This window comes from Alligator mississippiensis, chromosome 2, assembly GCF_030867095.1.
Source record: "Alligator mississippiensis isolate rAllMis1 chromosome 2, rAllMis1, whole genome shotgun sequence".
NCBI lineage: Eukaryota > Metazoa > Chordata > Crocodylia > Alligatoridae > Alligator > Alligator mississippiensis.
In genome coordinates, this window is record NC_081825.1 from 15,492,302 (window position 1) to 15,514,914 (window position 22,613).

Consider the following 22,613-nt stretch of genomic DNA (forward strand, 5'->3'; position numbering starts at 1 on the left):
TTATTTTCCCAGGGAAAACACAGGCAGCTGCTGTTGATGGGAAGCAAACATTGTGGCTATGTTAACTCCTTAGCTGCAGGACACCACAAGTTCTGTTGGCTAAGGCAAAGTGTCTGACTCCTCTTCACTTCGTGAGCTGAGCTGGGTGGGCCAGCAGCTTCTGAAGCATGAACCTCTGCCTGGAAGAGGAGGGTGTCCACAACCAGCAGCTAGGAGCCCCCTGTGTAGAACATACAGCGTTACTTTCTTTTTCCCCTGGCAGAGGCTTTTGAGGCAGAACCTGCTGGTGCTGTAAGAAGGGCAGTCCAGTTTCTAGCAGTTGATTTTTTGTGGGGAAATGGTATGCATTATATGTCAGAAACTATGGTATTTCAGTCCCTCTGCAAATTCAGGAAGATAGCAGATAACAGCTGAGGACTGGAAACATCCAGCCGGATCCTTGGCTGATTTAATTTGTTTATCAGCCACAGATCTGGTCTATGTATTTTTTCTTAGATAGAGCTTTGATTCTGGAACATGATTCTTCTACGAAGAGGTGAACTGCACAGCAAATTCAGCACCCTTAGAAGCAAGCACACAATAAATGATCCCTCCTGACAGCCTTACAAATATCATAGACCGCTGGTGTTCTTGGCAGGGGACAAAACCCTAAGGCTAAGTACAGACAGTCAAAAAGCCCAAGGTTGAATCAGTTCAGTCTTTGTAGGTTAGCCTAAACTGCAGAGATTAAACTGAGAAACAACTGGACAGACATTCACTTCTGATTCCAGAAATGCAGGCACATGTCTGCAGTGGCTCAGGCTAGTAGCCCGGGGGTGCTGGAGCACAGCTCTCTGGCCAGCATGAGCTGTGTGTTTGCTTTCTCTTCCTGCTGCCCCTGAGGTCTCTGGCATTTGCAATCCAGAACCACAGCAGCAGGACTCTGCAGGGTTGCTCATCACTTCCTCTTACTACTTCCAGGTGCCTCTGGGATTTCTAGTCCACAGTTGCAGCCAGCAGTAAGTTTTAAGCAGGGCAGGACAGCTCTGTACTCGGGGGAAGGGAAGGTTAACTCTCATCCCTGGCCCCAGACCCCAGCAGGGGTTTGCCTGGGGGTAGCCGGTCCCTGCCTCCCCCGCCTACTCCCTTCTCTGCTGGAGCAAACAGCATAGCACAGCCCAGCAAAGCATGCTGGGGGACTCTGATTTAACTTGAACCAGGAAGGAGTCTGGGACAGAAGTTTCATAAACCAGTTTGACCCAAATCAGTTAAGTCTGATACTACATTCAACCAGGTCTGTCTTAAACTAGTTTCAGCCATTTTGAAATTGGCTTATCTTCACTGAACTTTTCTGTTGTGTTACAGGTTTAAATCAGTTTCTGATGACTTAAACTGGTTTATGTGTAACTTCTGTCCCTAGCCTAAGAGTTAAGATCTTGCTCAAGAAAATGCACAAAGGAAAACTACTTTCTCTTCCTGGAGCACAGCATCAGCACTACTGGAAAATGAACATGGAGTTCTGGAGATTTTGGCTGTTACGTATGCAAGGCTCAGCATTCAATAAGCTATCTGGCTATAATGATCCGCTATTTAATGAGAAGCTAAAGAGAATGTTTAACTTCATTGCTTATCAATAAGCTGATCCAATGGGTCATTTCAGCAGTTCTGAAAATACCTAAAAATCATCAGTAGGCACCATTTGATTTTAAATTATCTTCTCGATTTGGGTCATAGCTGCACATGAGCAACTTCTTTAGGTCCCATCTCTGTCCCATAGGCATTTTCCATCTCATGTCCTGAATGATGTTCTCATTGGCTGCACAAAGAATCTGGGTGCCACAGGATGATACAAGTTCTGGTTGGATTGGAAAAAATGCCCTGACCAAAAATAAAAGTGCTGGATACAGTCCAGCAGCACTCATAAAAACTATGGCAGAACACAAGCAATTGTCATGACCAGGTCCAACAAAACTAAGCAGTGGAAGGGAAGCCCAGACCTTTAGCCTCTTCTACTTTTTGGAAAAGCTCAGGACCAGAACTGAATGTAGAGCTTGAGCTGAACTAAAAAAACTGTCAGCCTTGTGGATGTTGTTCAAGTTTGGTTTCAGATTTTATTGCTTGGCTCCCTCTCCAGCATTGAGCAAGCTGAACAGTGAGGTCATTCTGTGGGGAAGGTTAGTTGTCCACAGACATAGACCCACTGTTAGTCACTAGAACTGGGTGTGAACTTGTTTTCCTGTCCCAAGAAACGTCCTGTGATTTCAACATTTTCTCTGTACCTCCTCAGGACTAAGCCAAGACCTTGTGAAGGTTTTTGTGAAATACAGTCAGCCCATCCCAGGTTAGTCAGGGACTGAGGGCGACACAAATTTAAGTTCTTCAGACTAGGCAATTATACCTGATTCTCTAACATCCTACTGAGGTCCCTTCCGACCCTAACATCCATGAATCCTAGGGAAATGCCCGTATTCCAAGGATAGTTGTTTTTCTTGCAGGCTACTCTGATGGCGCTCTTCCACTTTGTGTAAATAATATTTGCTAAGCGGGGGGTATGCGTACCCCTGGGGGTACTTTAGAAGGCCCCAGGGGGTAGGTGGCAGCAGCGCGGAGAAGCCGCCAGCACTTCCATTTTCGCTGCCACGTGCTGCACAAAAGGACCCTCCCCCTGCTCATCAACCGACCGCCAGGGTACTCCCCGCTTCTCGACCAGCCACCGGGGCTACCCTGACCAAAAAAGGTTGAACAGCCCTGTGCTAAGCCAGAGAGAGACCCCTCCTAAAAGGTGGAAAGTTCAGGTTCAATTCCATGCTCTGAATAAAGCAGAACAGAAACTTGGGTGTGAGCCCTTTCCAGGTGAATGCCCCGTCTGTCACTCGTCTGGGGTCTTGCTGCCTGTTTTGTTCGTTCCAGAAATTCCTGGTCCTGCATAACCCTCTTTGCAGGAATTTAATTGAAACTCATCCCGTTTCCATGAGAAGTTCAGGGTTTGACGAACTGGCACCTTCTGGTCAATAGAACAAAAGGAAAACAAATCCTGAGGTCAGAAACAGTCCAGATCAATTTATGGGGCTCTGGGTTGTCCCACTGCACATACCATTTTCATGACCCTCCACTTAGTATGAAATAGCTGTCTTGGAAAAATAAATGCCTTCCCTAGATGTGAGTTTCCATGTTTATCATATTTTATCTTCTCCAGATGCTGCTGCTGCATTTTTATTGTTAAAAACGCAACCTTCCAAACAAACAGAGATAGCATGAAGCTTCCTGGTTCTAAAGAAATCTGGTTAAATGCAGTAATTATTTACCAAGATCTCCCCCACCCCCAGCCAGAAAAATATTTATTCTGTGGGTTGGGTGCAGTTATCTGACCCTACTTTTATCCTGCCCTACCCCCCCAAAATGATTTCTTTTCCTGGGTCTTTTAGGTAACCCCACAGGTTTGGGATTTGGCTGAATAACAAGCAAAGAAGCGTCTTCAAAGGATCAAACGGATTCGGAGCAATTTGGCTCACATCAAAGGCTTGGCAGCCTCTCAAGTGGTGTTGAGAATGCCAGTCAGTGTGTGTAAGGGGGGGGTGTACATGGGCTGACATACTGTAACATGAGGCAGGAGGCAAGGGTGGGTATGCTGCTTTTTGTGCATCAAGCTGAGTAGGATTAAGATATAATTGACAGAGCATCGCGACTTAAACGCCTTGCCCACTTCTAAGACGTTCCGCAGATTAACAGCGGGCAGCAGTTCCACATAGCTGACTGGAGTTTGCTTTCCTTTTTTTCCGTACTTACTCTATACCCTGTACACTCTGTCCTCGCCTCATCCTTTTTTGCTTGTGCAAAAGAAGATTGTGGTTGTTTGGCAGAAAACATTGCGAGGTTTTCTTTCCCGAGCGATGTAAACTTAAAGAAACAATACTGTAAGTGATGATAATGATGGTGATGGCATTATTGTATTGTTACGCAAGAAGTACCTGTTTGCCATTTGTAAGTGATGACCGAGAGTGAACGAGAAAAGTGATACATACATGCATATATACACATGTACATATATACATATACATAGGAATGTATTTTTGCATACATGCATGCGTATATAGGATGCATATATAGGATATATAGGACATATAGTCATATATCTCATGCATACATATGTGTGTGCATGCATATGTGCCTGTATGTGTACATGGATTTTTCTCATGCACCGTAGTCCCAAAGTCCCATTTGTAAGACAGTGCAATGGATACTTGCTACTGCACATTGGAAGGTCTGTGCCAGTGGGTGGGTGTATGGGCTGGAGCTCATTACTCAAACAGAGGCAGACCTGGTCCTATATGTTTTTTACTGAGGGAGAACTGGTTTTAATAGCCTGAGGCAACTCCATTTCACCCTGCTTCCAGAGGGCTTGGGTGTGAGCAGGCCTGAGCCCTTCTGAAAGCTTTCAGTGTTCTCAGTGACAGGGAGGGAGGGGGAAAAAGCTTGAGTGAGCTGCTGAAGTAACAACCCCACACACTACTGCCTTGAAAGTTTTCTTTTCCCTCCTAAGTGACAGCTGCGCATACCTCTGGGGAAACTCTGCTGAAGTAACTACAGACAGAGCAGAAAAATTTGTCAGGGACGAGGGGGGACGCCCTGCATGGCATCTCAGGCTTCCTCCCCGCGTGCTGTTTAAGAGACAGCAGCAAATGAGAGTGCTGCACGTGCGGGCATAAAGTCGCTGATGCTAAAGAGGCCAGGCCATTTTCCAGTGTGGCAGGCACTGGGGTCAAGGAAGAGTTGGGGTTAAGTATATGTTCTTCAATAAAAGCTCCACTAGACTGTATGAGTACTACCGTGTTTGTGAGAGAGCTCAAAGACCAGATCTATTATTTCTAAGGATTTCTAGGTATGTAGGTATGAACACTAAATTTTTTTCTCCCATTCTGCAGCTGAGATTATATCCAAGATTAAGCCCCTCTTTTAGTCTCCAGATTCTTTTCCTGCAGGCTTTAGGCTGTTTCCATCTGGTATTTAGTCTCTCCCCTTCTCTGAACGTAAGGTCCTGTGGGGTTTTTTGAGCTCTATGTAAGTTTTTGCTTATATTGGTGGGCTTGGTGCAAGGTGACTAAGGGCCAGTCTCCAAGGCTAAGTGCAGACAGTCAAAAAGCCTCAGGCTGAATTGATTCAGTCTTTGCAGGTTAGTCTAAGCTGCAAAGATTGAACCAATAAGCACATGAACAGACAGTCACTTTTGATTCAGGAAATGCAGCCACATGCCTGCAGTGGCTCAAGCCAGAAGCAGGCGGGTGCTAGAGCATGGTTTTCTGACATGTAGACAGCATGGGCTGTGAGTTCACTTCCTCTTCTTGCTGCCCCCAAGGTCTCTTGAGATTTGCAGTCCAGACTCACAGCAGCAGGACTCTGCAGTGTTGCTCACCGCTACCTCTTCTGCTTCAAGGTGCCTCTGGGATTTGTAGTCCACAGTTGCAGCCAGCACTGAGTAAGCAGGGTAGGGCAGCTCTGTACTCGGAGGAAGGGAAGTTGAACCTCCCTCCCTGGCCCCAGACCCTAGCAGGGGCTTGCCTGGGGGAGAAGGGCAGTGAGCCAGCCCTCACTGCTCCAGCTAGGGAGCAGAGGGGTGGGGCCATCCCTGCTCTCTGGAACAGACAGCACAGCCCAGGGCTGCAGGGCATGCTGGGGGACTCTGATTTAACTTGAACCAAGAAGAGGTCTGGGACAGAAGTTTCATAAACCAGTTTGACCCAAATCAAAGAAGTCTGATACTGTATTCAACCAGGTTTATCTTAAACCAGTTTCATCAACTTTGAAACTGGTTTATGTGCACTGAACTTGTATTCTGTTACAGGTTTAAACCAGTTTCTGATTACTTAAACTGGTTTATGTGTAACTTCTGTCCCTAGCCCAACTGTGCAGCCTTGACCCATGTAATGTCCTACTTCAAATCAAACAGTGTATGTAGGTGCTGAAGTAAGGATCCCTCACTTTGGCCACGTGCATTAACTCATTTTGACCTGAGCAACTCATGGGCCGAACTCCGGTCCAACTGGTGAGATGCCATGTCACGCGGCAATGGTTCTAATCCTGGTTCTGGCACTGATAAATTATGTGACCGTGGGCACTCCTCTGAACCTCAATTTCCCTGTCTTTAAAAAGGGGATAATAATACTTGTTTTTCTCCAACCTTTTGTCTTTTTTGTCTAGTTAGATTGTCAGCAGTGAAGGGCAGGGGCTGCTCTTGCTTTGTACAGTGGAGCACAATCACAGCTTCTAGGCAGTGGGATAATAGACTATAATTATGATGGTAGGAGAATGGGACTAGATGGATCATTGGTTTAGCCCAGCACGTTCCTGTGTTCTTAATTTATATTTTTAAATAGCATCTGTACTCAACATTGCCTTCTTGCCCAAAGCTTTTCTTTCAACATCTTTGAGGGTTTGTTTGACCCCAATAAGCCTGTTTGCTTTCCTGGCCCTTTCTGGAAGCTGCAAGGTAAAATTGTTGCCAGAATTCCACTCCTTGCGTTCTGTATGACTGATCACATAAGTCTCTCCCACCTCCTGGGTTTAATTAGCTGTAATTTTGATTTATACCATTATTTGCATGGAGGGTAGAATGGATCAGCTCTTCCAAGGGAACAGCAACCTGTAAACATAAACAAAGGGGCTTTTGTCAGCTATTAATGGAAACATTGATTAATCTCCCATCATGTTAGTAGCCTGCCGAAAAGCTCATAAAGCAGCAAACAAAATTGTTCATTAAACTGCTCGGCTGCTGGAGCCAGGATATTGAATGCAAAATGCACATTAAGTGCATTTCAGCAGTGTGGTGCCTCCCAAAGCCAGTACAATTCCCTTCCATCCTCTGGTTCAAACAGTCCTGTGTAGGGGACATTTTTAACATCCTTCCCTTTCATTTTTCTGCAGATGATGCCAGCTCAGGAAAGGACAGCCAGGTACCTGAAGGCTCCAATGGAGAATATGAAGACCATTCTGGAAAGCAGTGGGGTAAGGAAGAGAGGGTTTTTTTTTTCCTTTATATTTCCTCCATATCCCCATCAGTGCTAGCCAGCATAGTCAGAACCAAAGAAGTGCACTGAATGGATGGAAAAGGCCAGGTAAAAAATTCTGTGCAAAGACTGATTTGTCATTAGCAATGGTCAAATATCAAATACTCTCCACTGAATGGTTATGTGACCCCAGCAGTCTTTCCTGCCCAGAGCAGGGGGGCTGGACCCGATGATCTCACGAGGTCCCTTCCAGCCCTAAACATCTGTGAATTGGTGTGTGAATCTGTGAATGCACAGTGTTGCTGTGCCCCATGAAATGTGGCTTGTGACCCACAATGGATCTTTGGCTCTCTCTCAAGACAATTTTGTCCTGAATTCATTCCCTGGGCTGCAGTTTTCCCTTACACATGCAGCCCTTTGCTGACCTCAGAGGGGTTCTCCATGACAATTGTATTGAGTTTACTCTGGGGTTTCAAAAAGGCACCCTGGGCCAGCGTGTATTTGCTCCCCCTGAATTCGAGTGGGAACTTTGATTTCATGAAGGGCAGAGTTGAACCAATGCTAAGCATTTCTGAAAATCCCATTTTTCACTATTTTTAAGGCAAATTCAAGAACTTCTCAATGCTGAGGGGTGTTAGAACTTAGGGCTTGGGTTGATGCTATTCTAGAGCTACAGCAGCTATTATAATTCAAACCAGAGCAGAATTGCTGCAAGATGTATAAGTGAAGGTTTGGATTAAGCTCTCCTCTAAAAGAAAATAAGCAAAACAGCTGGTGGCCACCACAGACACGGGTGAGATGTGAACCAGCACTTCAGAGGTGTCAATAGCTCAACACTGCTTTTGCAGCACAGTTTCATTCCATCCCTTTTTCATATTTTGTTTGTTGATGATGTGTGACACGTGGGCGACCATCTACCAGCGTCATGGGTGTCATCATGCCATGCAGCGTGGCTAGGTAGTATCTTCATGGCATAGTAAGGATGGAAAGCATTTGCTTCAAAGGGGCAAGCCTATACCAGTTGAGCTAAGAAGAGTCTCCTCCAGGAGCTGGCAGTAGAGAGTCAATGACAATATTGTCTTACAGTTCAGGTCCTAGGCAGAAAAGGGCAGTATTACACTGAGAAGACAGAGTTTGGAGCGGTCAAAGAGATTGTGCTTGTTTTTTCCTGAAGGGTCATGTTCTATGAAGTGGAGGTGTCATTTTGAGACGAGACAAGTTTGACAAGGGGAGACAGAGACAGGAGGAATAACTGGGTCATTCCTCACATTAGGAAAGGAAACCAGTGCAAATCTCTATTCTTGCCTTATTTCTCTAAGGAATACAAGAAGAAAAATAGCATTCCATGGCTGGTGTGCCCCCTGGAGGTAGTTTTGGCTGATCTTAATAAATTAGGCATCTGCATATGTAGCATTAACTCTCTCCATTTCACGGCATGACACTTGGGACTAATCCATTCGCTTGTGAGATATTCCTCAGGGAAAAGAATCTGTTCAACTAAGACTCTCTGTGCGACATCCCATTGTGAATTATTTCATTTTAATTAGGCTGATGAAGTCTTCCAGTAAACAAAATTTCAGCAAGAAACCTGCACACGCTGTCCTGTTGTCTCAACTCATGCTTTCCCTCGGCCTTTCTGATGGCAGCATTTAAAACTGTACCAACGTGCAGTCCGTGTGTACAAAGCACACTCTGAGTGGTGTAGCTGGACTGTTGTGCAAGGTATAAATAACACAGAGGTGCTTTGTAATGGGGAGCTTGGGCAGTTCAGCAAGCAAAAGTCTTGTCCTGATTTGGGGACGGATATTTAGTAAATGCAAACTCATGGCCCTTTATGCCTCTCTCTCCTGCTCTCTCACTCTTGTCTCTCTGTTTCTTCCCTCTCTGTATCTCTCCTTCTTTCTCCTTTTGTTAACTGGCCTCTCTGAACTTATCCAATTCAGGCTTTTGTCAAGGAAACATTTCAGGCCTGTGTAAATGGGATCTGGTTTCAGTATACTGCACACAGGACGGAGCAGCTTTGGAGGCCACAGTAATCACTTAACCTTCAGAAGAAAAAAAAAAGCAGCCTGCAAAGTATTGCTTTACCTGCAGTGTCTGGGAGAGGGATTGTAAAGCAGGTGAACATAAGATTTCAAACAAAGATTCTCAGAGCCCAGAATGAGAGTTAAAAGCAGAGCTGCTGTTAACTGGTGTAGTGAGGAAAGATGCCGTTTGTGTTTCACAATATTGTACCTGCCCAGCGAGGGGAAAAAATAATGGAAATATTTGCCTGGAACCAGAGAGCAGGTATGAGCAGTGACACGGGATTATTAACTCATCAGTCAATACAATAAATTATTAGTAGATATGCCTCTTCTTGACCTGCTCTGTGATATGTTGACCCTGGTGCTGGAATCCCATCCTGTGGATATGTAACCTTACATGGGCCTGCCCTGCATGCGCTCTGACTAATTTATTGCCTTATTAGAAGATAACAATTTAGACGCATTTCACGGCTGGCTGTTAACCTCTTCCTTGCCCCACAGACAGGCATTCCACGTCCATAAAGGCAGCACCCTGCGGCTCCATTAACATGTGGGTCCCAGGGCTGGTGCTTAAACCTCATGCGCTCGAGTGCTCACGGTGTACGGTGCCGTAGGGGTTAATTATCTCTCCGGGAGCGCGATTGTTTGCACTGGAAAGGAAGCCTCCTGTTTCAGAAGATGATCAAGGGAATACCCAGCAATTTACACACCAAAACCTATGGCATGGGCTAGTATGTCACACTTGCTGGCTCAGCTGTCACTGCTAGTACATTCGTGCCGGAGCTGCCCACTTCATTAGATTACACATGAAAGGCAGTGCATGGAGAGCAAAGCATTTCTGCACAAGAGTTTGAAATAACATGACATGGCTGAGACCCAAAAGGACAGCCAAGGGGCGTGGGGTGGCAATGGAGGCAGGTGGCTGTTCACACAAGGACCCTGAAGATGCACTATTGGATGTTTCCTATCAAGAGGATGTGGCTCAGTCTAAGGCCACTGTGTGGGGGACTTACCTAGACCTCTGAGGGGACTGGCTTCTTTCTCCCAAATGTATGAGGAGAGGCTTGTGGACTGACAGTCTTGCTCACAGGGAGTAGCATACCAGCCTCTTCCATCCCTGAGTGCTGACAAGAGCCAGAAACCAGTCTTTGGTCTTTTCTGAGCATAAGGACTGCTCTCAGCTAATGTCCTCTGGGCATCTTGTGGATGTGGCTCCCCACCACTACATCAGCATGATGCACCATCCTGTGACAAATAGTGAGACTCACCCAATTCACCTGGGGAGCTCTGAGAGAGAGACTCCCACCATTCCCCTGGTGATGTTAGTGCTGCTCTACACCAGTGCAGGCAAGGACTTGATAGCAATGATCGACCCAATGGCTGGGGACAGAAGTTACTCATAAACTGGTTAGATTAATCAGAAACTGGTTTAAACCTGTAACAGAATAAAAGTTCAGTGCACATAAACCAGTTTAAAAATGGCCGAAACTGCTTTAAAATAAACCTGGTTCAATATAGTACGAGACTTAACTGATTTGGGTTTATGGAACTTCTGTCCCAGATCCCTTCATGGTTTAAGTTAAATCAAAGTCCCCCAGCATCCCAGCATGTTCTGCGGCCCTGGGCTGTGTGCTGTGCTCCAACAGAGCAGGGCTGGCTCTGCCCCCAGTTGCCAGCAGGGACTTTTCCATCCCCAGCAGCCATGAGCAGGGTGGATTTCCCCACCTCACCTCCTTCTCATCTGGGGAATCAACCCAGCTCCTAGTTGGGGTAGGAGACTAATGCCCACATTGCCAGCTCCCCCCTCCTCTGGGCACGGGGTGGGCACTTTTCCTCCCTGCCACCCACCTCAGCTGGCAGGGGCAGCAGGGCCCAGCCCCTGTGCAGGGACAAGGCCACGGGCTGCAGCTCTGCCCAGGAGGCACAGGGCAGCCAATGCTCTGACCCCCTGAGCCAGCTTGAGTGAAGCAGCGGTGCTAGGGGCCGTGCTCATTTGGTGGCTTCTGGGACAGCAGCAGGGGTGTGGAGTGGGGGTGGGAGAGGGAGGAGGAGGAGACTGCTGGTTTTCCTTCCCATTCCTTTCTCAGCTGGCCTGCCAGCTGGGCAGCAAATATCACTGGCTGATTGGCTTAGCTGCAGGGAAGCCCGCAGTCCCACCTGAGCTGGGAGCCAGGGTGATTACCTGGCTGCACCCCCTTCCTGGCCACTGGGCCAGCTGAGAAGGGAGTAGGGGGAGAAACAAACCGCATTACGGGCTTCCTACCCCCTGTGATGGGCACAGCCTGGCTGAGGGTCCAAAGCCAGTGTGAGGGGGAGCTGTTTCCCCCCACACTCCCTCCTTAGCCAGTCTGCAAGGTGAGCAGGGGCATGGCCGGGTGATCGGGCTGGCTCCTGGCTCAGGCGGGAGAGTAAAGCCCCCACTGTGGGCTTCTCTGCAGCTGGGAGCTGGGCCAACCATCTGGCCATGCTCCCTGCTTTGCTGGCAGGGCGGCTTCAGAGGGAGTTGGGAGGCAAATGCAGCCCCCACCCCAGCCCAGCTTTGGACCCCTGACTGGGCTGTGCCCATCACAGCGGGTGGAAAGCCCTCAGTGGGGGCCATTTCCCCCCACCACACACGCACACGCCCTCCTCAGCTGGTCTGTCAGCCAAGCAGGGGTCATGGCTAGGTGATCCAGGCAGCTCCCGGCTCAGGCGCGGGAGTAAAGCCCCCAGCTGGGAGCTGGGTCGATCAGCCGGTCATGCCCCCTGCTTGACTGGCAGGTCAGCTGAGGGGGGAGGGGGGAATGGCCCTTACTGAGGGCTCCCTCACCCCGATTCCTGGCACAGGGTTGGGGACCAGAGCTGGATAGGGGGCCATTCCCCCCCACTCCCTCCTCAGCTGGCCTGCTGGCCAAGGAGGGGGCATGGCCAGGTGACCAGCCCAGCTCCTGGCTCTGGGTTGGGGGGGCGGGGGGGAGAAGAACCACCCCATTAGGGGTTCCCCCCTCCCCCCTTCCCCAACATCAGGGAGACCCCAGCTGGGGGTCCAGGTGGAGGGGAGTGTTCACTGAGACTGAGGAGGGGGCATGGCTAGGGGGACCGGCTCTGGGCACAGGGAGAGAGGGAGAAACACCTCACTGGGGGCTTCCCTCCTCCCCCTCCCCCAGCGCTAGGGAGACCCCAGCTGGAGGTCTGGTGGGGGGTCCCTCCTCAGCAGACTGGAGGCTAAGGAGGGGGCTTGGCTGGGGAAATCACCCAACTCCCCCACTGGCTGGGAGGTGAGGTCTAGTGCCTCCCGGTGCCTGGTATGGGCCACTGCAGGGCTCTGGCTCCCTTTCACTTTTGAAACGCAAACTTGAGTTCACTTTCTTATCAGTTCAAGGTGCTTCACCTTGGTGGCCATAGCAGCGCGGTGCTTCCTCCTGTGCCGGATCCTGCCCGCTGGGCCTTGGAGGCGGCTTTTGCCTTGAGCTGGTCCAGCTGCAGCCCTGCATCCTGCTGTGGGCACAGAAATCTGGGGAGGCCTGTGACCTCCCAGCTCCCCATTGCCTGTGCACACACCCCCTCTTCCCCACACACCCACCCCTTTCCTCACACGCTGTGGGACTGGGAGCAGGGGGCAGTAGGTCAGAAGTGAGGGGCACCAACAGGGCTGGGGTGGCTGTGGGCTGGGAGTGAGGGGCACCAGCACGGCGGGGGGGGGGGGGGGGTGGCTTGGACACGGACAGGAGCAGGGCACTGGCGTATCAGGGCTGCTGAGTGCCACAAAGCAGCAGGGGGAGGGGGGGAAGCTGCAGCTGGACCTGCATCCTGATGAGTGAAAGGGGCAGAGGGAGCTCTAATTTTTCATGATTAAAAATCCAAAATCAAATGCCAAAATGTATAGGTGTTTAGAATTTATTTTATTATAATGACCGAGGCACTGGTGGGCTTCCGAATTGCTTTAAATATATCAATAAAACATTGTGTTCAACTGATATAGTGATATTTCATTTTAAATGTGGAAAAATGTGGATTTTGGGTTTTTAAATCAGAGAATTTGGGATTTTTCAAAAGAGAAAACCAGGATCTCTGCTGATTATCTTGAGACATGCAGTTTGTTTGCTGCTGCTGGGGCTGGGAGGAAGAGCTCCTAACTGAGATTTTATTAGGCTGGTGGGGAAGGGTGGGTCACTGGAAAGACAGTGGAAGGAAAGGACTTGGAATTTAAAGGAAGAAAGGATCAGAGAGGATATTGCCAGTGAAGAAGGTAGCACACAAGAAAGCACAGAGGCGCTTGGCTCTGGGCCTAAGCAGAAAAATGGTGGGAGTTAGGAAGCAAGGAGGAAATAGGGATGATGCTGCATAGAGCCAACAGGTGCGGGAAAGAAGTTAGAACGTGAAGAGGGAACCATGGTCCAAGGGTAGTGAGAGGAAGGTGATTTTTTCAGGAATATTTTTGGAATAGAAGGAATCTAGGTAGGACTTAGGCCAAAGAGAATAAATTAATAGTAATTGGAGGAACTGGGGTTAGCATTGTCCCTGGTTATTGTAGAGCACAGTTTGAGTGCTTGTGGGAATTTATGCTCTCTTCTAAATTACTCCACGCTGCTGTGAGTTATGATTCTGGCCTTGAATCCAGCATGTGAAGACATTTCTACATTCTTAGGACTATTGTATTTTTCATCATATTGATCGGTTAGACCTTCTAATGGTTATACAGGAAGGATACACAGCAAAAGTAATAAAGCCACTTGAATAAGATTATGTCACCTCTTTTCCCTTGAAGAGGGACAGAGAAAGTCATTAAACAATAACTGAAAATTTATGGGAGTTTAATGGTTAATTTCCTGTGGGTCTTTAGAAGATTGTATCCCATTATTTATGAATTGAGGATTTGGTTCCATGTGAACTTGAGAATTTGTTCTTTTGGGTGCAGTAGTGAAAATATTTGTGGTTCTCCATCTCTAGTAAGGTCAGGCTGGAACATAACCCACAATTCTTTGTCAAGTGTACTGGTAGCTTGAAGAGTACTGCATCAGCTCATCTGCTACTTGGGTTACGTTGGGTTGTAGTTCTTACTAATCACAAAAGTCTGTGCCTTGTTTTGTTCTTACAAGTGTTTTTTTTTTGTTTTTTTTTTTGCTGTGTATACTTCAGAAAGCAATGCTGGGTGAATGGTTCAGATCAGCGTGGAAAAGCCTGAATGTCCAGTCAGATGGTCCAAACCTATGGACTTGGCAGAATTGGTATAGTGATCTGTTGAGAACTAGGTTAGTTTCCCAGTTTCCCTGACTGTATGGTATGGTTGGCTATGTTTGGAGAGATGCTGAGCCCTCTCTTCTCTCATTAAAGCTGGTACACGCTTGAGGTGTTTAGCTTTTCACAGAGAAATCATGAGAACAGCCAGCCTTGGGAGACTTTCACTTGTCTGCTTCTGATTACAGCTAAAACCAGGGAATATAAAGCACCAATACCCAAAACATGATAGTAACTCTAATGTAAACTGTGGGAACCTATACACATGATGAAGCTCTGCTCTGACGTGCTAATTAGCATGCGTCGGAGCAGACTTGATTAATTGAGTCTGTTGGCCCATGCTAATTAGCATGCTCCAGCAGCCTCCGTGTCGTGTATTCAGCATCCCCGTGTTTCAGAACAGTGACAGGGGCACTTTAACTGAAGCTTATTGAATTAACTTTATTGAAAACGCTCCCACCACCATTTTACGCATGGGATGCTGAATACACGTAACGCTGCAGGCAGTTTAATTAGAGCAGCTCACAGAGTTGCAATAATTAAAGCGCCCCCCCCTCCACCCCAGAGCACATATATAGACGCTGTCTGTGTCTAAATTCTGTCTTCATTTATGGCACCGAGACATTAACCTTCAGTTATGGCACCGAGACATTGACCTATATCAGTTAGGTGGGTGTTTGGCCCAGTACTTACGGCAGTTGATTCAAGCAATGCTTATACAATTAATATTATAAGTTATCTCAGCTTCAAAATTTATGAACCTACATAGGACCTACTTTACTAAAGGAAGCTGTCTTTGCCAGTGTATGCACTAGTGATACATGGGTACTCCTGGCGTATTTGGAGCTAGATGCCTCTGAAATGAAGAGGACAGAACCAGCTGGCAGCAGAATCACCCCCTGACTGTATTATCCATCATGGACCTTGCCTATTATAGTCGGTGTTTAATGTCTTTTGCAGCCCGGCCCAGGTTCACACAACCTGCCAAGATGAGGCGGAGAGTGATTGCACGTCCTGTTGGGAGCTCCGTCCGCCTGAAATGTGTTGCCAGCGGGAACCCTCGACCTGACATTACCTGGCTGAAGGACAATAAGCCCCTCACCCCACAGGAGATTGGGGAGAACAAGAAAAAGAAATGGACACTAAATTTGAAGAACTTGAAGCCAGAGGACAGTGGAAAATACACGTGCCGAGTGTTCAACAGAGTTGGGGAAATTAATGCAACGTACAAAGTTGAAGTAATCCGTAAGTACTGCCCTCTGGGACATAGCACCAAAATCGGTGTGCAGTGCCAGTAACTAAATGCACAGAGAAAACTAGATGGGGAGGTGTTGCATGCATCACTGAAGACAGAGAAGCCATTCTTCACAATCAATGATAGCATGGGCAGGACATAATCATATCCTGGATAACTACAGGTTACTGTGTCTGGGGAGAAAGGCTCCCAGAGTGGGCGGGAGATACACGGGAATCAGTGCTGTCCCTATGATCAGAGATCACAATGTGATATGCCTTCAGAGAAAAGCCCAGACAGCTGACAGTCACTTCAAGGGCCAGAGAAATCTGCTTCTAGATCCACTAATGACTTTGTTGGAGTCAGGTAAGACCTTTCATATGTCTGAGGAGAGTTAGAGAAGTAGTTTAAGTGTATACAGCTGCCACAGGGTTAAAGTGAATGGCATTAATCAATGGAAAACTTAGGCTGGATGTCAGGCAGAAGATGCCTCTTCCTACAGAGCAGTCATCCAAGAGAATTTATAGAAGCCCTGTCACTGGAGTCATTACCCAGACAAAGCACTGACAACCAGATTTCTAAAAGTATTTAAATGCTAGAAGATGCAGACTGACACAGAGGGGGATAACCAAAAACCCAGTAAGTTTCTGCTGCATCTTCAGTAATGTGAACATCTTTGAAAATCTGGCTTTTGAAACAGCAGGTGATTATCTTGCTCTTATCTAACCTTTCTGATTTTGTGGCATTAATCTCCTGTCTTCCACATTATTATCTGACATAATTATAGTGAAAAAGCAACCCAGTCTAGGCGAGGAAGAGCTCCTATTCCAAAATCATGTTTTGTTTATGACATCATAAGATGTTACCATGGAAATAATGATGAAACTGTAAGTTCAAGAAAAAGGAGAAGATAGGCAGGGGGAAAGATCAAATATCTTGGATTGCTTGGGAATGGGGTATGGAAGTCTACAAAGTGACAGATGGAAAGTGTTGTTTATCTGTCCATGCATGTGTTTAAGCATGTGCATATGAGAAAATATATCCCGGTGTGAAAGTGCCTGCTTCGAGGTAAAGATCTGTACTCTGGTAACTCCCTTTCTCCATCGTAACAGGAATTAAAAGCACATGCAGGGAGTTTGTTGTGCTCCAAATGCACAAACCTGCTGGACATCTGGTATTGATAAAGATGCAGCTGTGTGGAGACAGTAAAAACATGTGTTTACACTAAAACCAGGAGCAGAGACAGGGAAATGAATCAAGCCCCATCCTAATGTCAGATGTGGCATTTTCACTTCATCAAAACCAGACAGCATGGGCGGGGAAAAGCCCCTCTTCTTTGTTGGAGAGTGGCCCCTGTTTATCTTGGTTTTTATCAACCTGAAGATGGATGTAACCTTTGTTTTCATTAGCCTTTTCTGGCAAGGAGAGAAAGCGGTAACTGAAGCAGGAACCAGAACCGAGTAGATAAGAGTATTAAATGGTTTTCACAGACTTTTTCCTATTTTAACAACATGCTGCAGCGCATGTCAGGTTTTATTCAATTTCCTCGACTATTTTTTTTTCTGAGCCTATACTCTGGTCTGGGCTGAGTCCTCTCCAGCTGTGCCCATGGTACAGCTGTTGCTCATGTTCTCTGATACATCTCAAGGATATTGTTGATAGCACCTATTGCATCCTACTGTGACCCAGAGGAGAATGAAGCGTTGTTCCTTCTTTCTGTGTCAGAGCTTGTGCAGCACTGCTGGGAACTGGCTCTTTTCACGTCCAGTCCAACAGTGGTTGCTGTTAGAAAGCCAGCGGGCGCATATGCAAGAGATGCTAACTGCTCAGTAGCCGAATAATACAGCAGTAGCGCATCACAGCACAAACAGTGCTAATACACTACTGCACAGTATTATTAGGCTACTGCACAGTAGACTTAAAAGTCATTCACCACTGCTGTTTATGAATTGGTTACTATGCATTGATTTAGTATTCGGTTATACAAGTATTAAATAAATGCTCAGTAACCACTGCGCAGTAGTGTCTTGTAGTCATGCCCTCTATTAAGTATGACTATGTGAACAGGCATTTCCCTCTGCCCAGGAGAGGGAAAACTGTGGCATGTCAGACATGACTGTCTAAAAACTGATTGTAAATATGGACTTTTTGATGCCAGCACAAGAATAGATTCTGTCATTGAAAATAGAGGATAGTCTTTAAATTTACAGGGTGTTGAACACCATAAATATTAATAGCATAATAATAGTAGGCCAGTGTGGCCATTTAGAACTAGGGTCATTTAGGATATTAATGTGTCTAATTTTGTCTTGTGATGTCTTGATTTCCTAATGAGCAGGGGAATCCTGTAGGGCTCAAGGGCAGGATGTTTAGAGGGAAGGGAAGACTGTCCTAGGCAAGGGGCCTCTGGCTCCCATGTTGCCTGGCTAGGGAGGCAAGAGGCCTCTGGAGCTCTCCTCAGCCAACAGGCTGCTCCAGGTTTTACAGTTAGTCCAGAGAAAGTATTAGTAGATAGAGGTAGACGGGGTGGCTTAAGCCATCCTTCCCACATTTAAACTTCTGTCAGTCATGACCAGTCCCCCCGCCCCCCTCTCAGTGCCAGGTTCCCAAAGGCATTCGGCCAACCCTGGTGGGACATTGCAAGAAGCACACACTGAACTAGCAGGTCCGCACACAGGAAGGGGACACAGCCCTCACTCACCAGCGTCCACCAGTTAGTGTGGGAGGTGGAGTAAGGAACTGCTCGTCTCCTCTCCTTTGGTCAGTCTGGAAGACCTGTGGAGAGACTAGGCCATGCTGCAATAGAGAACCCTAGCTGCAACTCTTCTGAGCCAGCTGTGGCCCCACAGCAAAGCCCCCTGGATAAAGTGCGCAAAAGCCTGAAGCTCCGGCAGAGAACATGCAGGGCTCCATCATTGCCTGTAAGATTACCTGTACCTGCCTCCCAAATAGAGCTGACCAGGTGCTGCTCTGGCCACCCCCATGGTCCACACCAAACATGCTTGTGGCATAATAGTCAACTTGACATGTTACATGATTCCTTGGCCAGAGGAAGTGTCACTGCTGTTTGCCCTTCTCAGTCTTTCCCAGGGCATTTATTGCCCCTGTTCCAGAACAAAAGTATAACTGCAACGTAGCATGTGCCCCAGGGGCCAGAGTGCACTGTGAAAGCCTAGCATAGGGATTCAGGAGACACGTTCCCTCTGTTACTTGTAGGAAGGATAGTCGTGACTGCAGCCACTCCTGGACCTCATACATCATGCTTTCACCTCTATGCCCATTCAGCAGCACAGCCCTGCCTCTTCTTCACTTCTCTCCATCTACTCCGGGATAACCTGAGGGCTAGTGTCAATGGTTAGGCCTTGCCCTGGAGTACTGCAGTTGCGGCAGAACTGTGCACATGTGGTGCAAGAGGGGGCTTAGTAGCTTATTTGGTAAGTGTCGGAGCGTCCTGTGCCCCCTACTACTGCCCACTGGCAATGCACTCCCTATGTCTGAAGAAGGGTGCCTGTGCCCAAAAGCTTGCAAAGAACATTTTTTTCAACTATTCAGTTGGTCTAATAAAAGATATCACATTTACCCAAATAACTTTGCCTAGCATAGTTCTCTAGCATAGGCATCTAGAAATGCAGCTCTATGTATCGAGCCTGTACTGCTCTCGACAGCCAGCAGGAGGGGTCTGCTTAGTTTTGGGGTTGGACCATGCTACTTCAGTTAATGTTGATGAACACCAGTGTGTCTGGTTCGAAAGCTAGCTGAGATCATAGAATCACCCCCAAGATAGGAACGACCCCTTAGACAAGAATTCAAGGGCCCTGATTGTGTACTGCTGAAGGATTTTCAGATGCTGTATGTGAAAGATTACAAGCAGCCATAAATGCAATCTTTATCTAAGCCACATCTGATCTGTATTTTCAGAGAGGACGAGGTCCAAGCCCATCCTCACGGGAACGCATCCCGTGAACACCACAGTAGATTATGGTGGGACCACCTCGTTCCAGTGCAAGGTCCGCAGCGACGTCAAGCCTGTCATCCAGTGGCTGAAGAGGGTAGAGTATGGCACTGAGAACAAGTACAATTCCACCATCGATGTTGGGGGGCAGAAGTTCGTCGTGCTGCCCACTGGGGAGGTCTGGTCCCGTCCCGATGGCTCCTACTTAAACAAACTGATGATAACACGAGCCAAGGAAGAGGATGCTGGCATGTACATCTGCCTGGGGGCAAACACGATGGGATACAGCTTTCGCAGTGCTTTCCTCACGGTGTTACCAGGTGAGCAGGGGGTGGCAGGGACTTTTTGTCCTGCCCTTGGGCTGTGTACTGTACTGTGGCACTGTTGCACTCACTGGGGGCATCTGCATGCACACTTTAGTGTGGAGTACACTAATCAGATCCACACTGAAGCATCACAGTTTACACATGTGCTAGTATTAGGGCACAGTAAACTAATTAACTCTGCTGTACTGTCTTACAGTGGAGTAATTAAGTGCGACTCAACACATGCATAGGTGGTGACCGCGGGCATAAATTGTGCCCAGGCAGCAAGGGGCCAGACTCCTGCCTGCTGCCTAGCCACATGGCTCTGCAGTTTTGGCACTCTTGTGCACCGATCTGCCCCTCCACCACTTGATGCCACCACCCAGAGCCTGGGGGTAACCCCCTGAGCCCCAGCCTAGGGCTGCTCTGTCTTGGCTCAGCGCTGCTGTCTCGGATGCACGTGTAGATGCTGAGCCCGGGAGCAGTGCACTCTGGTACAAACTGCTTTGGAGTTTATCGCATCGCCTTCATTTCATGTGTCGATGCACCCACTGGCCGAGATCCTGAGCTGATGTATATCAGCCTAGCTCCCTTCATGCTTAAGCTCCAGTGACTTCAGTGGTCCTATGCTGATTCACACCAGGTCAGCAAGTGTTGAGCATTAGACAGGAAGACAGAAGCTGCTGCTATGTCTGGGGTTGATTATGAGGTTTTTTTCCCAGTCAACCTCTTCCCCTAGCAGAGTCTCCATGTAGGCTACTAATTAGTGAGCGGGTCTGGCTGGATTCAGTAACCATATTCCTTAGTTTTTATGCTACAGAAGGGCTGGGAAGATATGTTGTACTGCCAGGCTGTGCTTCATCCTACAGAAGGAACACAGGAGTTAGAGGAACTGAACATCACTTCTTGCATCTCTGCGTCCTTCCCCCTTTCTCCCATTTGTTTTACTTTGCTGATAAAAGGAAACAATGGGAAAATCCGATAAAACAAGAGGAGAAGGGCAGCTACATGCAGATCACAGTGACAGGCAGAGAATAGGTGCAGAAGACAATGTAATTGGCTTCTTAATGTCTATCTTGATCCCAAGGAAGTTGTTAAGCTCACAGCTGCTTCCTTCTGTCCCACAAGCTCTGCCCTTTCCTCCACAGCTGGGCCCTGCAGCCTCACCTCTTTCTTTCCCCTTTCCCCTCCTACAGTGTGGTTCTGCCATGCATAGTGAATTTAAACTGAGAGCACCTCCTGATTCCTCTTTGCCCCATGTGAATCCAGTCAGATCTTCCCTGTTAAGTGTCAGGAATAACTCCTCACTGCTGCTTTCTCCCTTAAGCCCTGCCACTAAGTAAGAGTGAGTAGATTTCTGTTCTCTCTTGTGCCCCATCAGCAGACTTACTTACTAAATACCAGTGATGGAGCCCCATAGTCCCAGCTGTGCAATCCCAGTGTGCAATCACCAAGAACACAACCTGAAGGCAATGGAGTTTCCCAGCTGTAAGGCTTTGATACTATTAAAGTCAATGGAAACTTTCCAACATTGTAAATATTACTAAGAGTCTTGTTTTGGGAAAGTTGGGTTCATTTTACCTTCCAACCCTTTTTCTAGCAGAGTGGAACATTACTGATTTTCATGAGCTAAAGTCAATGGCAAAGCTCCCATTAACTTCCAGTAGACCAGGAACCTGTCATGTCTTTAGCAACTTAAGTGCTAAATATTGTAGCAACATGCTAGAAATGCTAGTTATAGCTGAGGAAGCAACACAGTTTTCAGGTTCTTCTAACTTACTGAAAAAAAACACCTTTCATTGTTGACATTTCTCTATTAAATCGAAAGATAATTTTGGGGACAAGGTGATGGAGAGGAGATGAGACAAGAGGAAAGGAAGAATTGGAATACATTTCATCAAATTAAGTAGCTTGAATGTTGAAACTGTGCTTTTCTAATGATTTTCTATACTTCATAAAATGAAACATTTCAAACTAGCCAAACTTACTGCACCCCATACACAGATGTGCCTAAACTCAGCCAAGTCCAGGTTTGGAACAGGCAATCCCAGGTGAAGTGGGGATAGAAGGTCCTAAGGTCCGGCTTTGTCCTGGTTTCTGCTCTTGGTGTTTTTTTACAGCTGCTCCCACATGATCATTTCTCTGCTCGGCTGCCACTCCCTGTCATCACTACTGATCTCCTCCCACTGGTCATCACTGCTCTGATTTGCTGTCTTTTAGCAGTCTCTGCAGTGTTTGACCACTGACCAAAGGAATCGGTGACATACACGACCTCAACTGACTCCTTCCCACAACAGGAGGCGCTCCTGGACGGAGCATCTTTCTCCTCTTCCTTCCCCTTGCCTCACCCAGGGCTCTTTTGCAACTTCAAGAAGACCCCTCACTCCAGCACACTAGACATAGTCCTCTGACCCATTCATCCTTAAGTATGAATGAGAGGGTTTTATTCACCTTGGCTTCCAAACTCAATGATACGTTACACAAACTTGCCAAACCGTCATGTGACAAAAATGAGAATGTGGTTTGCCCCCTCCAGTCATTTACCGTGGGTCACCGACAGTCTGACACAAGGCCCCCCTGCCCAGTGCAGTCCTCGGGGAGCCTGGAGCCATTCTTCCCCCTGCTCGCCAACCAGGGGCCAATAATGAATTCCCCTCTCTTAAGGCATCATACCTCAAGCCTTACAGTTGTAAGATGAACTATAAGATTCACCCAGTTCTCTGGCAATGATCCCAATGCGAGTCCTGGCTGCGAAGACTTATGTCCCAGCAATAGCAGAATCCAGGCCTAAGCCAACCCAGCCATGATCATGGCCTATCCTGAATGTCAACTTTTCTGCATGCAATTCTGGCAGGACATTTAATGCCACACATGGTCCTAGGTGTCATTTGCTTCAGC

The 22,613-nt window shown here is 47.5% G+C and overlaps 1 protein-coding gene across 5 annotated transcripts in view; it reads left to right on the top strand.

Moving 5' to 3' along the window:
* FGFRL1 (fibroblast growth factor receptor like 1) overlaps positions 1-22,613 on the top strand; it is a 250,844-nt gene that overhangs the window by 221,198 nt on the left and 7,033 nt on the right. For all 5 annotated transcript variants that reach the window (XM_014607686.3, XM_014607689.3, XM_014607690.3 and 2 more), the window contains exons 4-6: positions 6,898-6,978; positions 15,185-15,469; positions 19,377-19,730. In XM_014607686.3, coding sequence (XP_014463172.2) covers positions 6,898-6,978; positions 15,185-15,469; positions 19,377-19,730 — 720 coding nt within the window. The remainder of the gene's footprint in view (positions 1-6,897; positions 6,979-15,184; positions 15,470-19,376; positions 19,731-22,613) is intronic.